At 42.8% G+C, this 19,139-nt stretch overlaps 2 protein-coding genes across 2 annotated transcripts in view; one reads left to right on the top strand and one right to left on the bottom strand.

Annotated features, from left to right (window-relative positions):
• Window positions 1-499: 499 nt before the first annotated feature.
• ribc1 (RIB43A domain with coiled-coils 1) lies at window positions 500-5,279 on the top strand. Its single transcript, XM_076090960.1, has 7 exons — window positions 500-698; window positions 874-1,091; window positions 1,197-1,311; window positions 1,581-1,699; window positions 2,317-2,553; window positions 3,208-3,374; window positions 3,508-5,279. The coding sequence occupies exons 1-7, from the start codon at window positions 500-502 to the stop codon at window positions 3,587-3,589; spliced, it is 1,137 nt and encodes a 378-aa protein (XP_075947075.1). The 3' UTR covers window positions 3,590-5,279.
• A 1,068-nt stretch (window positions 5,280-6,347) lies between these two features.
• l1cama (L1 cell adhesion molecule, paralog a) overlaps window positions 6,348-19,139 on the bottom strand; it is a 37,690-nt gene continuing 24,898 nt past the window's right edge. The window contains exons 5-29 of the mRNA XM_076090959.1: window positions 18,415-18,617; window positions 17,336-17,458; window positions 16,702-16,872; window positions 15,639-15,753; window positions 15,232-15,416; window positions 14,331-14,462; window positions 14,101-14,247; window positions 13,903-14,014; window positions 13,390-13,550; window positions 13,112-13,271; window positions 12,664-12,788; window positions 12,429-12,530; window positions 11,769-11,966; window positions 11,612-11,682; window positions 11,261-11,486; window positions 11,048-11,163; window positions 10,417-10,633; window positions 9,996-10,118; window positions 9,556-9,732; window positions 9,338-9,451; window positions 9,054-9,203; window positions 8,503-8,634; window positions 7,420-7,492; window positions 7,238-7,249; window positions 6,348-6,731 (exon numbers count right to left, since the gene is read on the bottom strand). Of these exons, the coding sequence (XP_075947074.1) occupies window positions 6,470-6,731; window positions 7,238-7,249; window positions 7,420-7,492; window positions 8,503-8,634; window positions 9,054-9,203; window positions 9,338-9,451; window positions 9,556-9,732; window positions 9,996-10,118; window positions 10,417-10,633; window positions 11,048-11,163; window positions 11,261-11,486; window positions 11,612-11,682; window positions 11,769-11,966; window positions 12,429-12,530; window positions 12,664-12,788; window positions 13,112-13,271; window positions 13,390-13,550; window positions 13,903-14,014; window positions 14,101-14,247; window positions 14,331-14,462; window positions 15,232-15,416; window positions 15,639-15,753; window positions 16,702-16,872; window positions 17,336-17,458; window positions 18,415-18,617 (3,607 nt within the window). The 3' untranslated portion in view covers window positions 6,348-6,469. The remainder of the gene's footprint in view (window positions 6,732-7,237; window positions 7,250-7,419; window positions 7,493-8,502; window positions 8,635-9,053; window positions 9,204-9,337; window positions 9,452-9,555; window positions 9,733-9,995; window positions 10,119-10,416; window positions 10,634-11,047; window positions 11,164-11,260; window positions 11,487-11,611; window positions 11,683-11,768; window positions 11,967-12,428; window positions 12,531-12,663; window positions 12,789-13,111; window positions 13,272-13,389; window positions 13,551-13,902; window positions 14,015-14,100; window positions 14,248-14,330; window positions 14,463-15,231; window positions 15,417-15,638; window positions 15,754-16,701; window positions 16,873-17,335; window positions 17,459-18,414; window positions 18,618-19,139) is intronic.

The following is a 19,139-nucleotide window of genomic DNA, read 5'->3' as shown; positions in this document are numbered from 1 at the left end:
TGCCTCTTTATTCCACCACTAACGGTAAAGCAGCCTATCTGAGTTACACAACACATTATGTTAGTTTCAGCGAGCCTTAATGTTTGGTTCACTTTTATGATTTATGTCACCAAAACACTAAGCATGACGCTGCAAATACCGTGAGTTACCATGGTTACTAAGGGCATTCAAACAACAGGATAACACTGTCGAAACAGACTGACCCAGCAGTTAGCGCTACACCGGCCTTAAATCACAAAGTTAAGGACATTTTTCGGGTAAATTTGTTACATCGGAGGTAAGTACTGCTTAACATTCATTAGTTCTGTCTGCGAATTTAGAGACATGCATCCAATACAGTCGAAACCTCTAGGTTTCAGACTGGATAGGATTAAATGGCAGTAAAATTAATACATCAGGGTCTGATGGTTCATTTAACACAGCTATTCCTTTCCAGCATATAATAATCAGTGCTGCAATACTGTGTCTCCTCCCTCCGTGTTCATTAGAAACTGAGAAAATGTACAAAGTGGATTTGCCTGTAGACCCATCCATAGAAAACGCTGTGGAAATGCGAAGGTCTGCAGAAACAGCACGCAAGGCCAGGATCTTTAACACAAGGCTGCGTGTGTTGGGCCTCGACCTTGATGCTCTCAACCAACAGGTCCAGGAGAAAAAACATCAGCAAAACATGGAGAAACAACGGGACAAAGCTTTTGGTAAACTATGGGCATCGTGAGAGCCAGAATTAAATCATTTGAACACAACAATTATTCACCTATTAATACTGAATCCCCTATAAGAATATTGTCTTAGGTAATCTCCATTTATGAAATCCCCTTTCACCACCAATGAGCATTGATCACAAGTGTCTTTATTTTCATTGCATTGCAGATAAGCTGAGAGAATATCACGATGAAGCACTGCTTCATCAAGACATTGATGAAAGAGAGAAGCAAGCAGCTTTGCACACTGACCTGACCCAGTACTGGGCCACTCATCAACGTGTAGAAGATTCAAGCGATGCTGATCTCAAGTGTGGCCTGAAGGGGGCATTCTGTATCACCATTCCAGAGGCTGAGCTGGGGCCCGCCAGTATGAAAATATTTCAGGTAGGAACTTGGTGTGGATCAAAAACCTATCGAACAAAATCCAGCAAATGATTAAATAAATAATGGCATTACCACCCCCTTAACCACTTTTCTTGTTTCATACAGGGAGAGGATATCGGAGAAGAGCAGCGGAGGAGAGAACAAATGAAAAAGACAGAGAGAGATCTGCGAGCACAGAAGGAGGACAATGAGAGAAGGCTCTTGGGAGACAAGCACCGAGGTGAAAAGAGACAAACACAAGCAAACACATTCTGTTATCACTGGTGAGCTAATATGCTGCATGCTACAGCCTCTGTAAATCCCACACATGCTTCATGCTTTCCTGCACAAACAATCCCACACTCCTACGCATGCACAGCCCTTATTGCCAGGTGGCATTGATGGATGCTTATCCCAGAGAGCCGTTATGAATGTGTGAGTGTGTCATTGAAGAGCTTTGCACATTGGGCAATGGCAGGTGTGAAAAAACACAACGTGTGTGTGTCACAGAGATGCTGGCGAGCAAAGAGCTGGTGCATCAGGACCGTACGGGGCTTCAGCTACGTGCACTAGAGGAGGAGTGTAAGAAAGCTGCCCGCATCGCACTCGACAACTACAATCATGCTCTGGTACAGTACACACGTGTGCACAACGCACATACAGATGGACACACAGATGCACACACCACATGCTGATGTGGAGGCTCAAAGCAAAATCCACTGGGGGTTTGAGCCCTGACATGGTGTTCTCAGGTGGGATTTTAAAATTGAAATTGCTAATTGAAAATGTTAAGTGATGCGTACACACACTTGCTGCAGGAGGGTGGCCATCATATTAGTTGGTACCAAGCAACATGGATGGTTAAACTGCTTTGATGTATGCGTGGGCCCTGTCTGTTTTTAAAAGCTCCCATTTAGCGCTCTCCTCATTTGCCTGAATGCACTCGGCTGAATCCTCCATTGGGAGGCATCATTATAAATCCTTCAGGTCATGGTATTTTTTCATGACAATTATGTGGTTTCTCTAATAACCACTCTCATGCACAATGCACACGCAAATACAACTGACTGAGTGGATCTCTCAGGAGGATATTCACCATATGGCTGACTCTTGGCTCTATGTTAGAAGGAACCACATATTACAGGTTGGGTTTCAGAAAGCTCCTGCTATTCTAAACACCAAGGGAATGATCAATCAACTGTCCCTACATCAGTGGTGAGGCCTCACCATGTCCTGCTCCCCACAGGCTGCAGAGCGGACAGAGACACTGAAGGAGCAGCACAGGAGAGAAGAAAGGGAGAATCTTGCAGAGATGCGGCACACTCTGACATCCGACTTGATGACAGAGTGTGCAGAGGCAGCGGCGAGAGAGGTGGGAGGAGAGAGGCTGCCACCGGTTCTGGTAGACAGATGGAAGGGTATGAGCCCTGAGCAACTGAGCGCCATCCAAAGGGAGAGAGAAGAACAGCGTATTGAGAGACAGGTACTGGAGTGACTCTAAAACACAATGCAACTCTACCACACACAGCAATTCACAGTCAAGTCACATCCTGCTTTGCTCCATGCTCCTCTTCAGTTCTGTCTTTCTGCAAAGAAATTTCAAAACTGTCATTCCCAACCTTTTGTCTTGTGACACCTTAACATTAAATCACTGACGGGTGACAAATTGAAAGAAAGTTTCTTATCAGAGGGAGGAACACCATTCTTCCAACATGTATTCACTCTGTTTAACCTGCTTGTCTAAAATTTCCCAAAATCAACAAACCATACAGTGACTTTTTTGGCTTTGATCTGAATTCATTATATTTCTCAACTAATCTATTCTGGGGTTTTCCCCTTAATTTGTCATCCATCTTTTTGCCTACTTATAAACACATGTTGCATATGTCTAAAAGTCGTGTCCAGAGAGGTAATTATTCATTTTCAAAAAAGTATAAAACTAATTTTTAAAATGAGAAATCTTCATCTTGGAACTCCTCCGATTTATTATGCAGATTTTGAGTCTTGTCCTAAACTCCAGGTCCCTAACCACTCCTTCAAAAGAAAACATAAGAAAGGACGTTTTTAAATGCAGTATTCCATATAACACTTCCACTCAGGTTTACCATTTGGACCTTTTTTTTCTTTCCATCTTCAGAGACAACGTGAAGCTGAGAAGATTCAGGATGCAGCTTGGGAGCTCCAGCTCCTGAAGCTGTCCAGAGAAGCAGAGGAGGAGGAGAGGAGAGCAGAAGAGCTGAGGACAGAGAAGAGGATTCAGACAGACCGTTACAACATGCAGCTGGCCAGAGAGCAACAGGCACAGTGAGCACGGACTATTCAGGCACTAGTCAGCAAATGTATTTTGGGTGTCGGTGATAAAGTACTCTAATGTAGGATTCAGATTTTTGGGAGCAGCTGCTCACTGTGTGTTTGTGTGTGTCTCTTTGTGTCCCAGCCAGGAGTACCTGAACAAGAAGCTGTACACCAACAAACCCAGCAGGGACTACTTCTATCAATTCAACGCCAGCTCCCGTTGACCACCACACACCGTACACAGGCTTGTCCCTTTGTGACAATGTGCTAATAAAATCTATTGATTGTTATACTCACACTCAATATAAATTGAATGTTGTTTAATCAATACATCCTGCTCATTTTGAAGTGATGCACATGCATTGATTTTTATCTACAGATACTGATAAAACAGAAGAGACCCTTTTTGTTTGTTTGGTACAGATTGTTCCACTTATTTTATTTTTCATGTCATAACACCAGTTATAGTAGTAGATTCATATTGCAGTTATATTGGCGTGTAGTACACGTCCACCCACCTCCTGTCGTACGCCCATGATACATATAGATACCATCAGTCCCATTGTGCACAGCACACAACACAAAGAGGCACATCTACACCCCGCCGTGACACACACTTCCACTACTTCCTCCCTTCCTCTCTCCCTTTTTTTCGCTTACCCCTCCCCTCCCACTCAGGCATTGTTGTTTAAAATCAGTCCGTTTTTTTCTGAGTTCTGAAGAACCTTCTGAAAATGAACCAGTTCTCTCTTTTTACACATTAAAAAAGGGGAAAAACAACAGTGGAAAAGCAAAGACCAGTGTCCTCAGCCTTCCCCTCGACACATGAAAAGCAAAGAGTGAGTGGCAGTCGAGTGAGTATCTGTGTGTGTACACTCATTCCTCATTCAAAGCTAACGTTTGCCCCGAACACTGACACACACAGATGTTTAGCAGCAGATAGTTAAGTCAAAATATTGGCATATTTTGCGTCATTCATCGCTCCTGTATGAAAATAGATTTTCAAAAGCTTTTTTTGTCCTGAGTGTGTCTGTGTAACCAACAACAGGGAGCTTACACACACCTCCTTCAGTGTCACTAGCCTGTTAAGACATCCCATACACTTTACCACAGGGGTTGTCAGGTGGAGTTTGGCCAGTGTGAAGCTTTTTATTTAAATAGGGAGAAGTGAGGCAGCAGGGTTGCACATAGATACTCCCTGTGGTATGCACAAACCAGCTCACTGTATCCCCGCCTCTCATAGCTGCATCAGACAAAAACTCCACAGATATTCACTGCGCTGCAATTCATTGCAAGATGGTTATGGACATGAATGCATATAGCTTTCATTTTAATGGAACTACTACTATCACTAAGTGCAACTAATGGACATTTTTTTGAGTTTTGAGTTTTGAAATGTTTGCATCTATAGAATGTGGATTTTTTTTTACCTTTTTGATTCTTTTCCTGTCAACAAATTTTTGCTAAAACAGCCAGATACCACTGCGACCAGTTGTCATTAATGGAAAGTTTTTATAGCAATAGTAAATATAGTAAAATATTTTATAGCAATAGTACAAAAGAGGACAAAAGAGGTACTTGCAATAATTAAAATTAAGTTAAGTGGTTTCAAACTTTTTATCACATTTTTATATCAAACACAGTTGGGTTCATCAAAACAATCTTATAAGGGTATTTGCATTCTGTGGAGAAAAAAACAGTTATTCTCAAAACCACTCCAGTACTTTGTATCTCAGATTGTTTTTAATCAGTAGCATGTAAATACAATGTCTGCCCAGCTCTGAAAAGAATACATTCTCTGTGTTTGATGCAAATACCAACTGCTTGCTTTTATTATACATCAACTGGCAATCATTCCGCCTGTCTGCAATATCAACTTGCATTGATGAAGGTCTGAAAATAAAACATGAGTGTTTGCCCACAAGACTCCACTCTCTGATCTGTACATATACATAAATACTGCTCCTCAAACAGTTTGTGAAATATGAGATGGACAGGTCTGAAAAGTTGTTAATTAGAGACGACAATGTTTTTAATACAGTGTAGAAAGAGACACAGACAGATACAGAAAGCTACACAAAGGTCTCGACACAAAAAATTACAACATCATTTCCAATAATGACATTACACTTCTGGTGGGAAGGCGAGAGAGTAATGACATCAATCTGGTGCTCTATGCAGACCCAGCAGGCACAGGAACTTATAAGGAGCATGTACATATCTATAATACTGTATTATGGCTAAATAGATAGATGTAGATGCAGCTATATACACCAGATGCTACTCAGCAGGTTCACAGCAAGTTCTCATAATGCATCCAATGTTATTTATAGTAAGAAACTTGGCTTTACTTAGTTTCAATGAAAACGTCATGATCTGTGAAATATGTCAACTGAGAAAAGTCATGGGCTTTTTTATATAAATGGTGTAGAAAACAATATTAAAAAGTGATGATGTAAATAAAAATTGGGTAATAAAAAAAGGATGTTTTGTATTCAAACACATTTGTTAAAATTAAAAAAAATGTCACTGGCAAGTACAATCTGAGACATCAAATGTCATTAGACATACAAATGTGTTAAATAATATAAGGCATGATAAATATCTAAGACTTTTTACAGCAGCATGTGCTGTCTGTTCCCCCATGCTAGACTCCACTGTCATCCTCCTCTTTCAATGCACTACTCTGCATCTCTATCGGACCATACCTACAAACCCTCTGATATTTCTACCTGTACATCATTCTGTCTTTATCTTTCTATAGAGTTGTGTGTGGAGAGATATAAAGAGAAGAAAGGGAGGGAAATGAACGTTAGTCATAAAGATATGTTGTAAACTACACAGATAAAAGCAGGGTGGGGGGGGGGGTCAAAAGACATCTTCAGGTCAGTCAAACTTGTATCACATTGTCCACTACTTTGGACACTCCTTTGGTCAAAACAGTCCGGTCGATCAGATGACTGCCAGGGGCATCTGAATAGTCAATACATTGATTGTATATTAGTCAATAAACTACAGATCAGCAAGTTAGTAGGGAACAGAAATGTATGGGCACATATGTGTTGACATGTTTTGGTCGAATGGCCCCCGGTGGATGTGTGGGGTTAATCGAGGATGGTGACTGAGTTGGGCATGCCATTGGTGGCTGGGGAGATGGCGGTGGGGTTGAGCGGGGAGTTGTCTGGCAGGCCCTGCAGCGCCTCTGGACCCTCGCTGGGCCGACTGAACTGGCTAACCAGAGACTCATCCATGTTGAGCTCGGTGGTCATGGCACTGCTGCCGTTGAAGTCCAGGTTGTCCTCGCTGCACAGCTTGCTCTCCTCGCCGAGGGACGGCAGGCTGGCCGTGCGCTTCTCCTCGAGGTCACTACAGTATTTGAGAGCACAGAAGAAGTAAAAGCAAGAAATATTATCATATGGCCGGTAAAACAAATCATTAATTATTATTCAGTCCAACATACGCCAACATGCAAGCTGAAAATACATAAAACTGAAACCATTAGTCGATTGACTATCTTGATAATCGACTCAGCTTTTAAGTAAGCCAAAATATCCAATGTTGATAGTTCTAGGTTCTAAAATGTGAAAATGTGCGATTTTTCTTGGACTGTTGGACGGACAAAACAAAGCTTTTGTTGAAGTCCCCCGGGGCTATAGCATATTGTGATGGGCATTTTTGCCTGCTTGCTAATGTTTTACAGATCACACATTAATATGAAGTATAATATAATTGTTAGTTGCAGGCCATATACAAAATAATACACTCTCTGTGATTATACCAAATGTTACACGGAAGTCATTAGGTAAGTAAAGCATTGGCAGGGATTATTAAAAGGAAGTGGGTTTGGGATAACAAACCACCTCACAGCATACCTTTCTAGAGATCTGCATGGCAGGAGCAGGCATTAGGGAGAAGAGGGACAACGAAAGGAACACACAGGGTTAGGAAAAGCAAACAATGCTGATGGAATCAAGGCTGGGTGTTAGAATTGAAATGATCTGTAGAAACATAATGTAACACCAAAAAAGAGAGGATGTGCATTTAGATGACAAACCTATACTCTCCAAAAGTCTCATCCTTCATAGGCCGTGCCTCTGAGTCCATCGGACCCTCTTCTTTATCTTTCACTGTGAAGGAGATTATTGGATGTTATTATCAGTGAGATCTCAACCATTTTCCTCTCCAAACCACTGTCTCAGACATCGATAATGACATTCTGTCACACAACAAGATAACACCCAATGAAAAAAAAAAAGATTGTGTCTGTGGAGCAAAAGGATTTGGACTATCTGTACGCAGAATCTTTTTATCGATGTAGTTTAAAGTGTTGATGTTTGACGTAATTTCTCATCTGACTTTCAACATAACAGATAGCACTCTGAATATTACTGTTAAAATTCTAAACAATTTAAATAATTAATCGCTCAGAAGTATAATGCCAGTGGGTTTGGTTGGATGTATTATTCAATTAGTCCTTGCTTTTAGCAGGGACAATTAAGTCTACTTTAAAAAGGAGCCAGCCACTTGTTTCTCCCTCATGTGGAAAGGGATGAAAGGCCGGTGCTTTTCTCTGACCAGTCAGACAGTAGCCTGCAGGTTGCAGTTACTCTAGTGGTTTGTGATTATCATTTCACAGTTCTTTTCAGAGCAGAGCCTCTTACTGCCACAGTAAGGAAGTGCAGGCTTAGAGGTCTGTTTGACTTCAAGTTTGATGTGAAAGCTGCAACGGAAAATGTTGGCCAAGTGAAAAGAAGTGATCAATTATTTGGATATGGAGCCGCTCTAAGAATTTTAAACATGGTGCAATTTTAATTTACTGTCGTGTTTCCAGTAAGAATGACCTTGTTTACTGTGGCGCATTCCTGTAACTGCCAGGCTTCTTTTTCTACCGCAATGTCATTTTCATTATCAGACAGCTTTATGGCTCCAGCAGACTGTTCGGTGTCTCCCACAAAGCGTGTGTAGAGTGTGACATAGCAGTTGTCTAACATTGTATTGTTCTTGCAGACAGGGCTTAGACGAAGGACTGGATGTCGTGCATTCTTTAAAAAAAGTTGCTCACGGTCTCAACCATCTTCTAGAACACTTCATCATCCCTACTGAATGCTTAACACTCATCTCGGTGGGCTGCACTTGCCTGAATACTTCCCCCCTTTACTCCTCTTGATGAAGCAGAGGATAAGCAGTATCAGCAGAAGCAGCACGATGGCGCTCACGATGCCGATGAACCAGCCTTGCGTTGCAAAACTGGGCTGCACCTCTGTTACTCCTTCAAAGAGAAAAGACGAGTGAGGTGGGGAGAATTGAGTGTATGTTTGTAATGAGGAAACTGGATGAAAGTACAAGCGGAGCGGAAAGAATGAAAACCGTAGGAGAAGCAAGATAAAACAGGAAGAATCTAGAGCGAAAGAGACAGAGCAATATGTATTTTGACAGGGTGGCAATGCACACTCGGGAACCAAAGAATGCAGCACAATACGCCAAACAAACACAAGTAATGGATCATTGCATATGGCTAGCCAAGCTTTCCTTTCACAAGAGTCTTTGAAAGCACTTCACAGGCAGTGGAGAGAACTGCAAGGCACTCTCTGTAGGATCAGGCTTTATATTTAGATCTGGGAAGCCCAGAGGAGCGAGCCGAGAAGATGAAAGAAAAGAGGATGAATGAAGGTGGAACACTCATAGTACCTGTTCCGTCTGTCTTGATGTCAGTCTTCCAGAAGGTGATGTTGCTGTAGGTGAAGCGTAGATGATAATCAGAGCCAGGAGTCAGGCCCTGGAGCTGGTAGAAAGACTGTGAGGAGTTTATCTTCTCTGTTTTCTTCTCTTTACTGCCATCTGCAGAGACATAACAAGGACTTTGATTTCCTTTCTATTGTTTAGGATTGTGAAATTATTCCCCAGCTAGATTTGTGGTTTTAAAAGGTTGACTATAATTAGGATTTCCGTTATGTACTTAGTAGAAAATATACCATTTATGTTGAGGTAGTATATCTGGAAGCTAAAGTTCCTGTGTCTCTTCTTGGCCACCCAGCTGAGGTTGACTAAGTTCTCTCCAGGAGACAGGTTAATGGTGTCAGGAGGTGCTGCAAACATTCAGACAGAGGAATCAAACTCTTAATCTAGTACAATCTGATCCTGTTTGTGACAGATCTATGAGGGTGAAGAACTCTGGGAATCGGCTTTGTACCTCCATCCAGCGTAGTGGCACCCTCCCTCATGATGGGCTCTCCGTCCCCTGCGTCAGTGCGCCCCCTCAGGAAGAAGCGGTATTGGCTGTGGGGGTCCAGGCCCCTCAGGGTGAGGTGGGTGACTACGGGGCCCTCTATTGTCTCTACCTGCATGGGGCTGTCATCACTCTCCACAACTGAGCACATCGCAGCAGAAAAAAAACATTCAGTCACAACTTGATCTTCAACACATCGTTATGGGTGACACATTGACTGACTGATGAGCATCATTAGGAGGCTATGCTTTGACCTTTTTCAGTGTTATTGATTTAGCTGGAAATGTATTGTGTGGTTACATTCGTGATGTTTTTACTGCAGCATAGAAGCACTTCTTAAACGGAACAATTGATGTGCCTGATGGTGGGGTATTTTGTGAGATAGGTGTGTAAACCACGCTCACTCTGTTGGTACTGCAGTAGATATCCAATGAGGACTCCATTGGGCTGAGCAGGTGGCGTCCAGTGGAGGGTCATTTCTGTCTCTGATGGGCTGTCCAGCATCAGGGACATGGGAGGACGAGGAACTAGCAGCAACACAAACATACCTGATTAAAATGGATTATTAAACTATACTGTCACCTCTTTCCCAACAACTGCCTGTTCAATAATATCTATCCCTGCATCAATTTCACCCTCCTTCTCTTCACGGCTCTCCACCCACTCAATCTCTGGATAGTGTCATTTCCTCTTTGAAATCCACTATTCATTCCTTCCTTCCTCCCATCTTTGTCTCTCCCTATCTATAATTAAAACCACCTCACACACTTTATCTATCACCTTCCCTCTTCCACCCCCAATTGTTCCTCTCTTTCTCATTCTTACCTCCCTCATCAGTCTTGAAGGACATCGTCTCAGACTGTGGTCCCTCTCCCTTGCTGTTGAATACGGTGACGGCCAGGGCGTAGTGGGAGTATGGTCTGAGATCACTGATCACCTTCTTCTCCTCGTTGGCCCCAGTCACCACCACCAAAGTGATCTCTGGCTCCCTGGACCTCCGGCCTCTGTGGTGGCTCCTGGAGCTGATTCTGGTCAAGTAGACCTGGAGCCACAAAATCAGTCATGGTGAAATGATGAACGAGGAAATCATGGGTACGTTTTTGAGTTTTGAAATTTTAGAAATGTCACACACTTCTTATAATTTATTCACTGCATATCAAGAAATGTTCTTATGGCATTAAAACTGGTATGGATATGAATCATCCATTCAACATCATCCACCTTCAAAGACCCAGAAGAGAGAAAGGGAAGCATTGTGACTACAGTGTGATACATTCTGAAGGTGAGATCATCTACAATAAAAAAGGCTCTTCTCGTCACAACCTTGAAACTAAAGAGAACTTTAAAGCCCTTGCCAAGCTAAGGTCGGGCTGCCTCCGCTGTAAACCCAAAATATGTATTATTTATCAGGACAGGGGCTGAATATGAAACAACAGAGGAGATACAGGAGCAGTACCTTATATCCCAGCAGGTGTCCTCTGACTGTCTCTTTGGCCACTGCTTCCCAGTTCACGCTGATGGTAGTGCTGTTAATTAAAATAATACCCACATTCATTGGAGCCTCCAATGGAACTGAGAAACAACGACAGACAGGAGGGTGAAAGGTGAGAAAGAATACGAAGTAGAAATATTCCCAGTACAAGAAAAGCTGTATTTTTTAATTTTTTACCATCTTCTCCCGAGTAACCGATGACAGGGTCTGGCGCAGGTCCCTCCCCTTTCTCATTGACAGCCTGAACTTTGATCTCGAAGGCAGAAAAGTTGCCAATGTCATTGACCGCGAATGGGGTTGTTCTTGTGTAGTTGCTTTGCCAGCTGGGTCCGCTGCCCACAACTCGCCTCCACAGAACCAGATACTTGAAGTCAGGTCCATTAAAGTTACGTTTGTCCATTTCCTGCAGTGACAGCAACAGCAAACAATAATGCACAGACAGATGCAGAGAAAATTGGCTTGATGTTGCTTCAGATAATGAGCTTGATGCTGCTTCAGATAGTTAGTACATTCAGGCAACAGATGTACCTCCCAGGTGATGAATAGAGTCTCTGGGTCTTTGGACTCACTCCTAACGTCTTCGGGGTTATTGTCTGGAGCTGTGATTGGAAACAAGTTCATTGTAGTGTCATTCTGAGTTCGCTTTGAGATTGAAAACTTGTGGTTACAAAACACTGGCTCTAACCTTCAGCGGGTGTATTGTGGACTTCAGATGGCTTGCTGGGGCTGCTCTTCCCCACATAATTGATGGCAATGACCCGGAAACGGTAAGACATGTAGGGCCACAGAGGGAGGCTAACACGCTGCTTGTTTCCTGTTACTCTCAGCAGCTCTTCCCAACCCCTCTCTTTCAAACCTTGGTCCTCAAACTCAACTACATACTCTGCAGAGAGAGAAAGTCAAGGAGTGATGGAGAAAGACAGGATGTAAACAATAAGGAAGCAATAGAAACATAAAATCAACACTCAGTAGCGATAAAGTCATACCAAGACACTTTGAGCTTTACAAAAGTCTGATGCTGCAGATCAAATAATGATAATCCTGTCGAAGTAATGAAAACAAAGCAGCCTTTCATTTTGCCAGGGGGAGATGAAGATATGGTTTGTTGCTCTGAGTATTGGAGTTTTATGTTCGCGTGTGTGTTTGTGTGTGTCTGAGTCAGTGCATATCCTCACTTGATGGCACCATTACAAATATTCAAAAAACACAAAAATCAAATCACTATCCATGTATAAGCAGTTTTAGCATTGTAGAGAAGAAAAACAGAGGACGAACACGACAGGTGTGTGCATATATGTATGCGTCTCGTGAGTATACATGTGTCTGTGTGTGTTTGTCTGTTAACCTAGCACAGCGCTGTTGTGGTCGTCTCCAGGAGTCCATCGGAGGGTGACTGAACGACGCTTAGGATCAGTGATCTGGAGGAGGACAGGAGGGTCTGGACGATCTGAAGGGGACAACAATAATATCATCACTACAACTATCTGCTCACTGCTTGTCGACACACTACAAGCTTTAACAAAAAGGGGGAAAAAAAGAAAATTATTGGAAATCATTCAGTATATATTCATTGATCTTACCCCATAAAGTGAGGGTGCCATTGGCTTCAGCCATGTCGTGCTTAGTGATGACCTGACAGGTGTACATGCCCTCATCATCCGCTTCCACATTAGTTATTTTCAGGTCTGGTCCATCCATTGTGTATCTGAAGAAATAATGTCATAATTATCCTCATCTTACTCCCCCTTTAACTACCGTCTTTTTCTTTTCTTACTACTTTTTTCACCATGGTAAGGCATGTATTTGTTTGTTTATGGAACAGGAACAATACAGATAAACATTATATGGGAAAATAAATGTAATGTTTATAGGGCATCTAGCTGAAGCTAATGTGTATCATCTGTTCCTGATTAGGCTTAAAACACCTCAACAAACAAATAATAAATAAATACAATAACCATTTTGTCGGTCATTTCTAAAGTTATCCTCATTTTTGTCAGTTCTCTAATGCGTAGAATTTGGTCTTACTTTCCGTCAATGTGGGACTCAGAGATCTTTTGATAGTTTTTTCTCCACTGAATGAGTGGAGAGCCGAGTTTGGGGTCAACAAGGGCCAGACAAGTGAAGATTGTTGTGTTTCCACGCTGCACCTTCAGAGCCTGTGGAGGTGACAGGATCAATGTCCTATCTGGAGGAGAAAACAAGCAGACGCACAATGCTGAGACAAGCTGCAAGAGGTGCAACTAACATAAGCTGCTACAGGACACAGAGTGTGTTTGTGTGTGTGTGTGTGTGTGTCCACTCACTAAGCACTTCCAGCTTGGCATTAATAGACAAGTTGGTGTTCTGTACAGAGCATGTGTAGGAGCCATCATCGTCATGGGTGACATCAGAGATCTCAAGCACTCCGTTGGTGAGCGGCTTCATTCTGGGATCTGCCAGAAGGGAGGAGGCGCTGCCGCTCTCCCTGGAAAAGACACACACGTGCACACACAAACACACATCATAAACCTGGCAAGCAGAGTAAGAAATAAACCTTTTCAGCTCCTGCCGGGGCTAATGAATTTAGTTTAATTGACACTGTTTTACCAAAAGAACAAAGCCTTGTTGGGCGCCTGCCAAACTGACAAAATTCACAGTAATAGCCCAGATGTAACAGTATTTAGCTGTTAATTTATGCATATGAACAGCTACCTACGCAATTATATCACCTCTGTGAAATTTGTTAAAAGAAAAATCTGCCAGACTAGACACACTAGAATACATATTACAATGCTATGCACTAGAACACAATGGAATAAGGTGGTCATGTGCCTCACCATGTGACTTCAGGTTTAGGAGAGCCAAAGGTCTCACACTCCAGTACAGCTTTCTGGCCCTCTGTAAATGTGTATGTAATCCCATCCTCAGTCAAGATCTGTGGAGGCAGCTCTGAAACAACGCACACAAAGAGAAATGAAACACGCACAGACCTACACCCACAACTCTGTTTAATAAGTTTCAAAACAAACATTCACCAATGACATAGACGTTGGTGTTGGTGATGATGTTTCCATGCTTGTTGGAGGCCTGGCACTGATAGACGGCAGTGTCTCCCAGGTTGACATCCTTTAGTATTAGAGATCCGCTCGTTGTCACAGAACGTCTGGAGTCCTTGTCGGTTGCTGTTTAAAAAACATGCAGTCAGCACATCCACAGTGCCCGAGGTTGTGTGTTGAGGTACGTATTGTTGGGTGTATGCGCTGACCTGAGAGGGAGATCCCGTTGATGGTCCAACTGATGGTAGGAGTGGGGATGCCGTCCGCCTGGCAGTGTAGCTTGACAGTCTCACCTGGGGCATATAACTGACTAGGTGGCTCCTTGATCCAGTAGGGAGCCGCTACAAGGGCCAGAATATATCAATTACACACAGCACAAGCAAAACAATACAATCTTAAATTTAACAGTACCAAACGATTACACAAGATAGTTCTCAGTGAGACTGATGGGTTGAGATTGATAGGTCACGCCCAACAAGCTATCGAAGTCTCCAAAATGAAGCAACTGATCGCAAATCTGTTTTGTTGAGCTTAAAAGGAAACTTTTTACAGGTCAAGGTCTATTTACTATAGTCACAGGGAGTACTATTCAGTTTGTGACAGTTGTGTTGTGTTTTCTTTTACTCAATTACTCACTTAACGCCATCCAGGTATCTTAGCTTGGGATCGGTGAACAATCATTTTACAGCCTGGGAACAACCGCACAAGCTTTAAAGATGTGAATACTTGGCATCTAGTGAAAGATGCTATCAGGTGGAATTATGTGACCTGCAGGAGTTCGACCCATAGTAGGAACTAAAAGTGCCATAACTTTATGAAAGTGTTTTCCTAAATCACTTGAATACTTTAAAACCTTTATCTAAGAACAAAAGTGAAAAATAAATTTACCACATAGCAGGGGACATCAGTTGCTAAGTGTGAAGCCGGTATGTATACATGCTAACTGGATAGACTTAATGAATACAAGATACAGTAATATGATCAACTGTGAATCTGGATTATTGCAGCACCTATTATATTGTAAAATCACAGTACATGCTCAAATCACCTTTCACCCACATGCAATTAAGGATGCGTATGTGTGTGTATGTGTGTGTGTGTGTGTCATACCTTCCACAGTCACAGTGTAAGTGTGTGTGGCCTTCCCTTGGGAGTTCTCAGCCATACACTGGTACTCGCCCCCGTCGCTCTCTGAGATATTACTGAAGCGCAAGCGGCGGTTGAACATGTCTTTAGTGACCCGAGATTCAGACATCTCGCCGTCTCTCCTCACCCATGAAACTTTGGGAGTTGGACTGAAGAGGAGGAGAGAGGAGAGAGGAGAGGAAGAGGTATAGCAGAATTCAGAAGGATGTGGATGGAGGGATGCAACAGAGGAAGCAACACATTGAACAGAGAGAGATGGGAGGTAGAAGGAAGGGAGAGGAACAGATGAGACCTACGTAAGATTGATTAAAAGGTGCGGCTTAAGTTTTCTGAATGATGGGGCAGAAATATGTGCACACACGGACACTCACAGGCCTTGGACGATGCACTCAAGCTCCACAGTCTGGCCCCTGAGGGAATGGTAAGTGCTGTGGCTTCCAGTAGGTATCATCATTTGGGGCCTCTTGCTCTTGCTCAGAGAGTTGGCTGGAGAGGCGGAAACACAAAGACGGAGCAAAAGATTCATACATATGTATGGGTCATTTTCAAATTGCCTTGCTGCTGACACAGCAGCCACTGTAGAGACTCTGACACACACAAACACAAACACATGCAGGGTGTGGAATCATGTGGAGAAGACTTTACCTTTCTAACAACACATTGTACAGATTTTCTACACACACACACACACACACACACACACACACACACACACACACAGGTCTCGTGTTAACATGTGCTCATCTTTCTGACCTCTGGTTGGGCCACAGATGCTGCAGCCACATCTCAGTGTGAGCAGCATCTCATTACCAGAGGAGGTGATGGGCCCCCCCATCGGCTCTGTGACCGGTCTACTGGATAAGGTACTGCTTTGGTCAGCACAACATGCCACCACATGGGGGTGAGATGACTTTGGTTCAAGTATGAGGCCTCAGTGGTTTTCAACAAATTGTCACGCTGACTATTTATCATACTGTGTTTGCCAATTTCATATACAGACCTATACAGTGTTTTATTGTAACAGACTTCTCTTATATAAAGAAAACAAGACGCTTTTTACAGAATATCAATCGATACAGGCCAACTTTCAAAATGAATGTACTTTACAAAAGAAATGCATGTCTCACGGACAGTGTAAACTTGATCTTAAAGGTTTGGTTCACCCAAATGACAAAGATCATATATTTAGTCATGCTGAACATCTTTACATCTTAATGTTGATCCTCGGACTTTTCCTCTGGAGCCACCACAAGATTCACATTTGCAGTTTTGAGAGAAATGGTTAAGTAGCTATTGAATGGATTGCCGTGAAAATTGTCCATCAAACTTTGTTGCTTTAGATGAAAGCAGTCTTAGCCTAAGGATGCAATTCTGAAACTCAGTTTAGGTCAGATCAGTCCAGTGTACTGTCAGTTCATCCAGAACAAAACTCACAAGGGTTTACAGTCAGAGTGATGGGTTCCTTTGCCAGAATGGTGCGTGTCGCCAGGTACTGGACATTGCAGGTGTAGTCATCCCTGCTGTCCTCGGTTGTCAAATGGGCAAAGTATAGGTTGCCATCCTTCCCCACGACCACCCGTTCACTTAGCTGGATATGGTGTAGGTCTGTAGAGAGAGGGAGGGAGGATATAAGAGAGAAATTGATGACAGATAGAGGCAGCAGGGAAATGGGAATAAAGAGAGAGAGAGAATGAGGAGCTTAACAAGAGGATAGAATAGGGAGAGGAAATAGAATAGGGAGACATAGAGGTACTATAGGATGAGACAATGAGAGAAATAGAAAAATTATAATAAAGAGACGTTGGAGAAAAGGGGTAAGAATAGACTCTGCTCAGTCTACAAAACGGAAGACATTAAAAAAAAACATCCAGGGAAAGATAAATGCATAAAAGGATATTTTGTACATTGAGAAAGGAAAAAGGATAATATTGTTTCAGAAATAAACAATCATCTATACCTCACTATGATGCTAGTGGACCACAAAAGGACAGATAGATTGTCTAAGTAGCAGATTTATTGAGGAAACAGGAAGGATGTAATGCAAGGAGAGATGGAAAGGTATACTCACTCCAGTCCATCCAGTGAATATTAGGCTCCATGGAGCTCTGCGGGCGGTTACACTCCAGAATGATACTGCTTCCCTCTTCAGAGTTCTTAGTAACCTTCTTTTCTTTCTGCTGGGATGGGAGAACTAAAGGGAAGCAAGTGAGGAAAAACACAGATCTGTTCATGTGCGTCGACAAACACGTACACAACCGGCTTTGCACACATTTACGGCGTCAAGATTTCCTGAGACAACCCATATCAAAAGTCAACTTAAAACACACAATGCAGTGGATAGGGAGTATTATTTGTAAATCCCATTTTGAGGAACATTAAGGATCTGAGGAGAAGCGTGTGAGAAGGCGCCAGGTTGTCTTTTGCCTTGTAAAATTACGTGATTTGTGATTCATATGTCTCCTTCCCTCCTCCCTTCTGCCCATTGTTGATAACCCCACAGGAGCTGCCGAAGAGTGCTTCACATGACATCAACTCAAGAGCGTTTCTGGGGAAACCGTTGTCAGGGAAACTGTGATGGAAGGAGGTCGCCCAGGAGAGAGCCAGTCACACAGGTGGATGGATGCACAGAGGTGCTCTTTACTTTTGCCCAGGGGACCATGTGTGTGCGCGTACGAGTGTGTTTGCATGTGTGTGCGTGAGTATATGCTGATTATCATGTTATGTTCTGGACGTGAGCCTCCATCTTCTAACAAATGAGCTCTCTGCAAAGCAGGGCGAGGAAAAGGTTTACACACTGGATCCGCTCGCAGCTTTGTAAATTGCTCTGTTATTGCTGATAAGAACCATGTGTCGCTTCTACTCTGGACCTTGAAGGCATTTACAGGTGCTTAAACCTTAGACCCGTGACGCCTCTAATGTGATGCAATTTGTTTGAAAACACATCAGAGGAAGTTTAACTAGTTTGATATTATTTCAAATGGTGTGAGTCGTCTCTCAAGGGTAAAGCCAAATGACACCAAATCAGCAAATACTCACTAAGCATGATGGGATTTGAATATTCAAATTAAACATCAAAATTGAATGACTCTTTCTTGGTAACTGGTCAGTGGTTGCTTTAGGATTAAACAGCCATCAGCATGTTCTTACCATCAGTGTTGAGAAGGGCCTCGCTAGAGACGGCTGTCCCCAGCTCGTTGGATGCATAGCAGACGTATTTGGCTTGGTACTGCTTCAAGCTCTCCATGCTGTTACTCAGTGTGTAGAATGCAAATAAGCCAGAGCGCTCAGAAACCTTCAGCTCTGGGTCACTGCCTGGGTCAAACTCCTCTCCATCCTTTGTCCATCGGAAACTTGAGTCGAAGAAAAAATGAAACAGTAATGCTGATGGGAGAATGTTCACTCAAATATCAAACACCAAAAACATCATTTCCATGCCTTTGAAAAAGCCGTTTTTGAACACATGTGCACACAAAACGTCCTTCCATGTCACTGAATTCAAGGGCACAAATGAATTGATGCAAAATTTACAGGAGATGCCCCAGTGGGACTCATAAGCTTGTGCTGGGTAATTGCGATATTCATCTTTTCCTTGGCAATTCGAGCAGTTTTCCACTTCAGAGCAGCTAAGACACTCTGAAAAGATTGCTCGAGGGCTTAATGACATTTATCCCTTGTTGAAATGAGAACTCTGACTGGAAGAAGCTGTGCTCTCATGTAATACTAATGCGTGGATGTCAGCTGAACAAGGAGAGGGAAGGTCAATGTTCCCAGTTGTCTAAAAAGATAACTAGTGGCTAAGGCTCCACCATGAACAATATAGGATCTTCAGACTGTTTGCCTACGTGTGTATGTGTGTGTGTGTGTGTGTGTGT

The sequence above is a fragment of the Anarhichas minor genome, unplaced genomic scaffold (genome assembly GCF_050575085.1).
Source record: "Anarhichas minor isolate MPS153535 unplaced genomic scaffold, ASM5057508v1 ptg000003l, whole genome shotgun sequence".
In the NCBI taxonomy this organism is placed as follows: domain Eukaryota; kingdom Metazoa; phylum Chordata; class Actinopteri; order Perciformes; family Anarhichadidae; genus Anarhichas; species Anarhichas minor.
The sequence above is the reverse complement of the archived record's forward strand: the minus strand, read 5'-3'. Positions and strand labels throughout refer to the sequence as shown.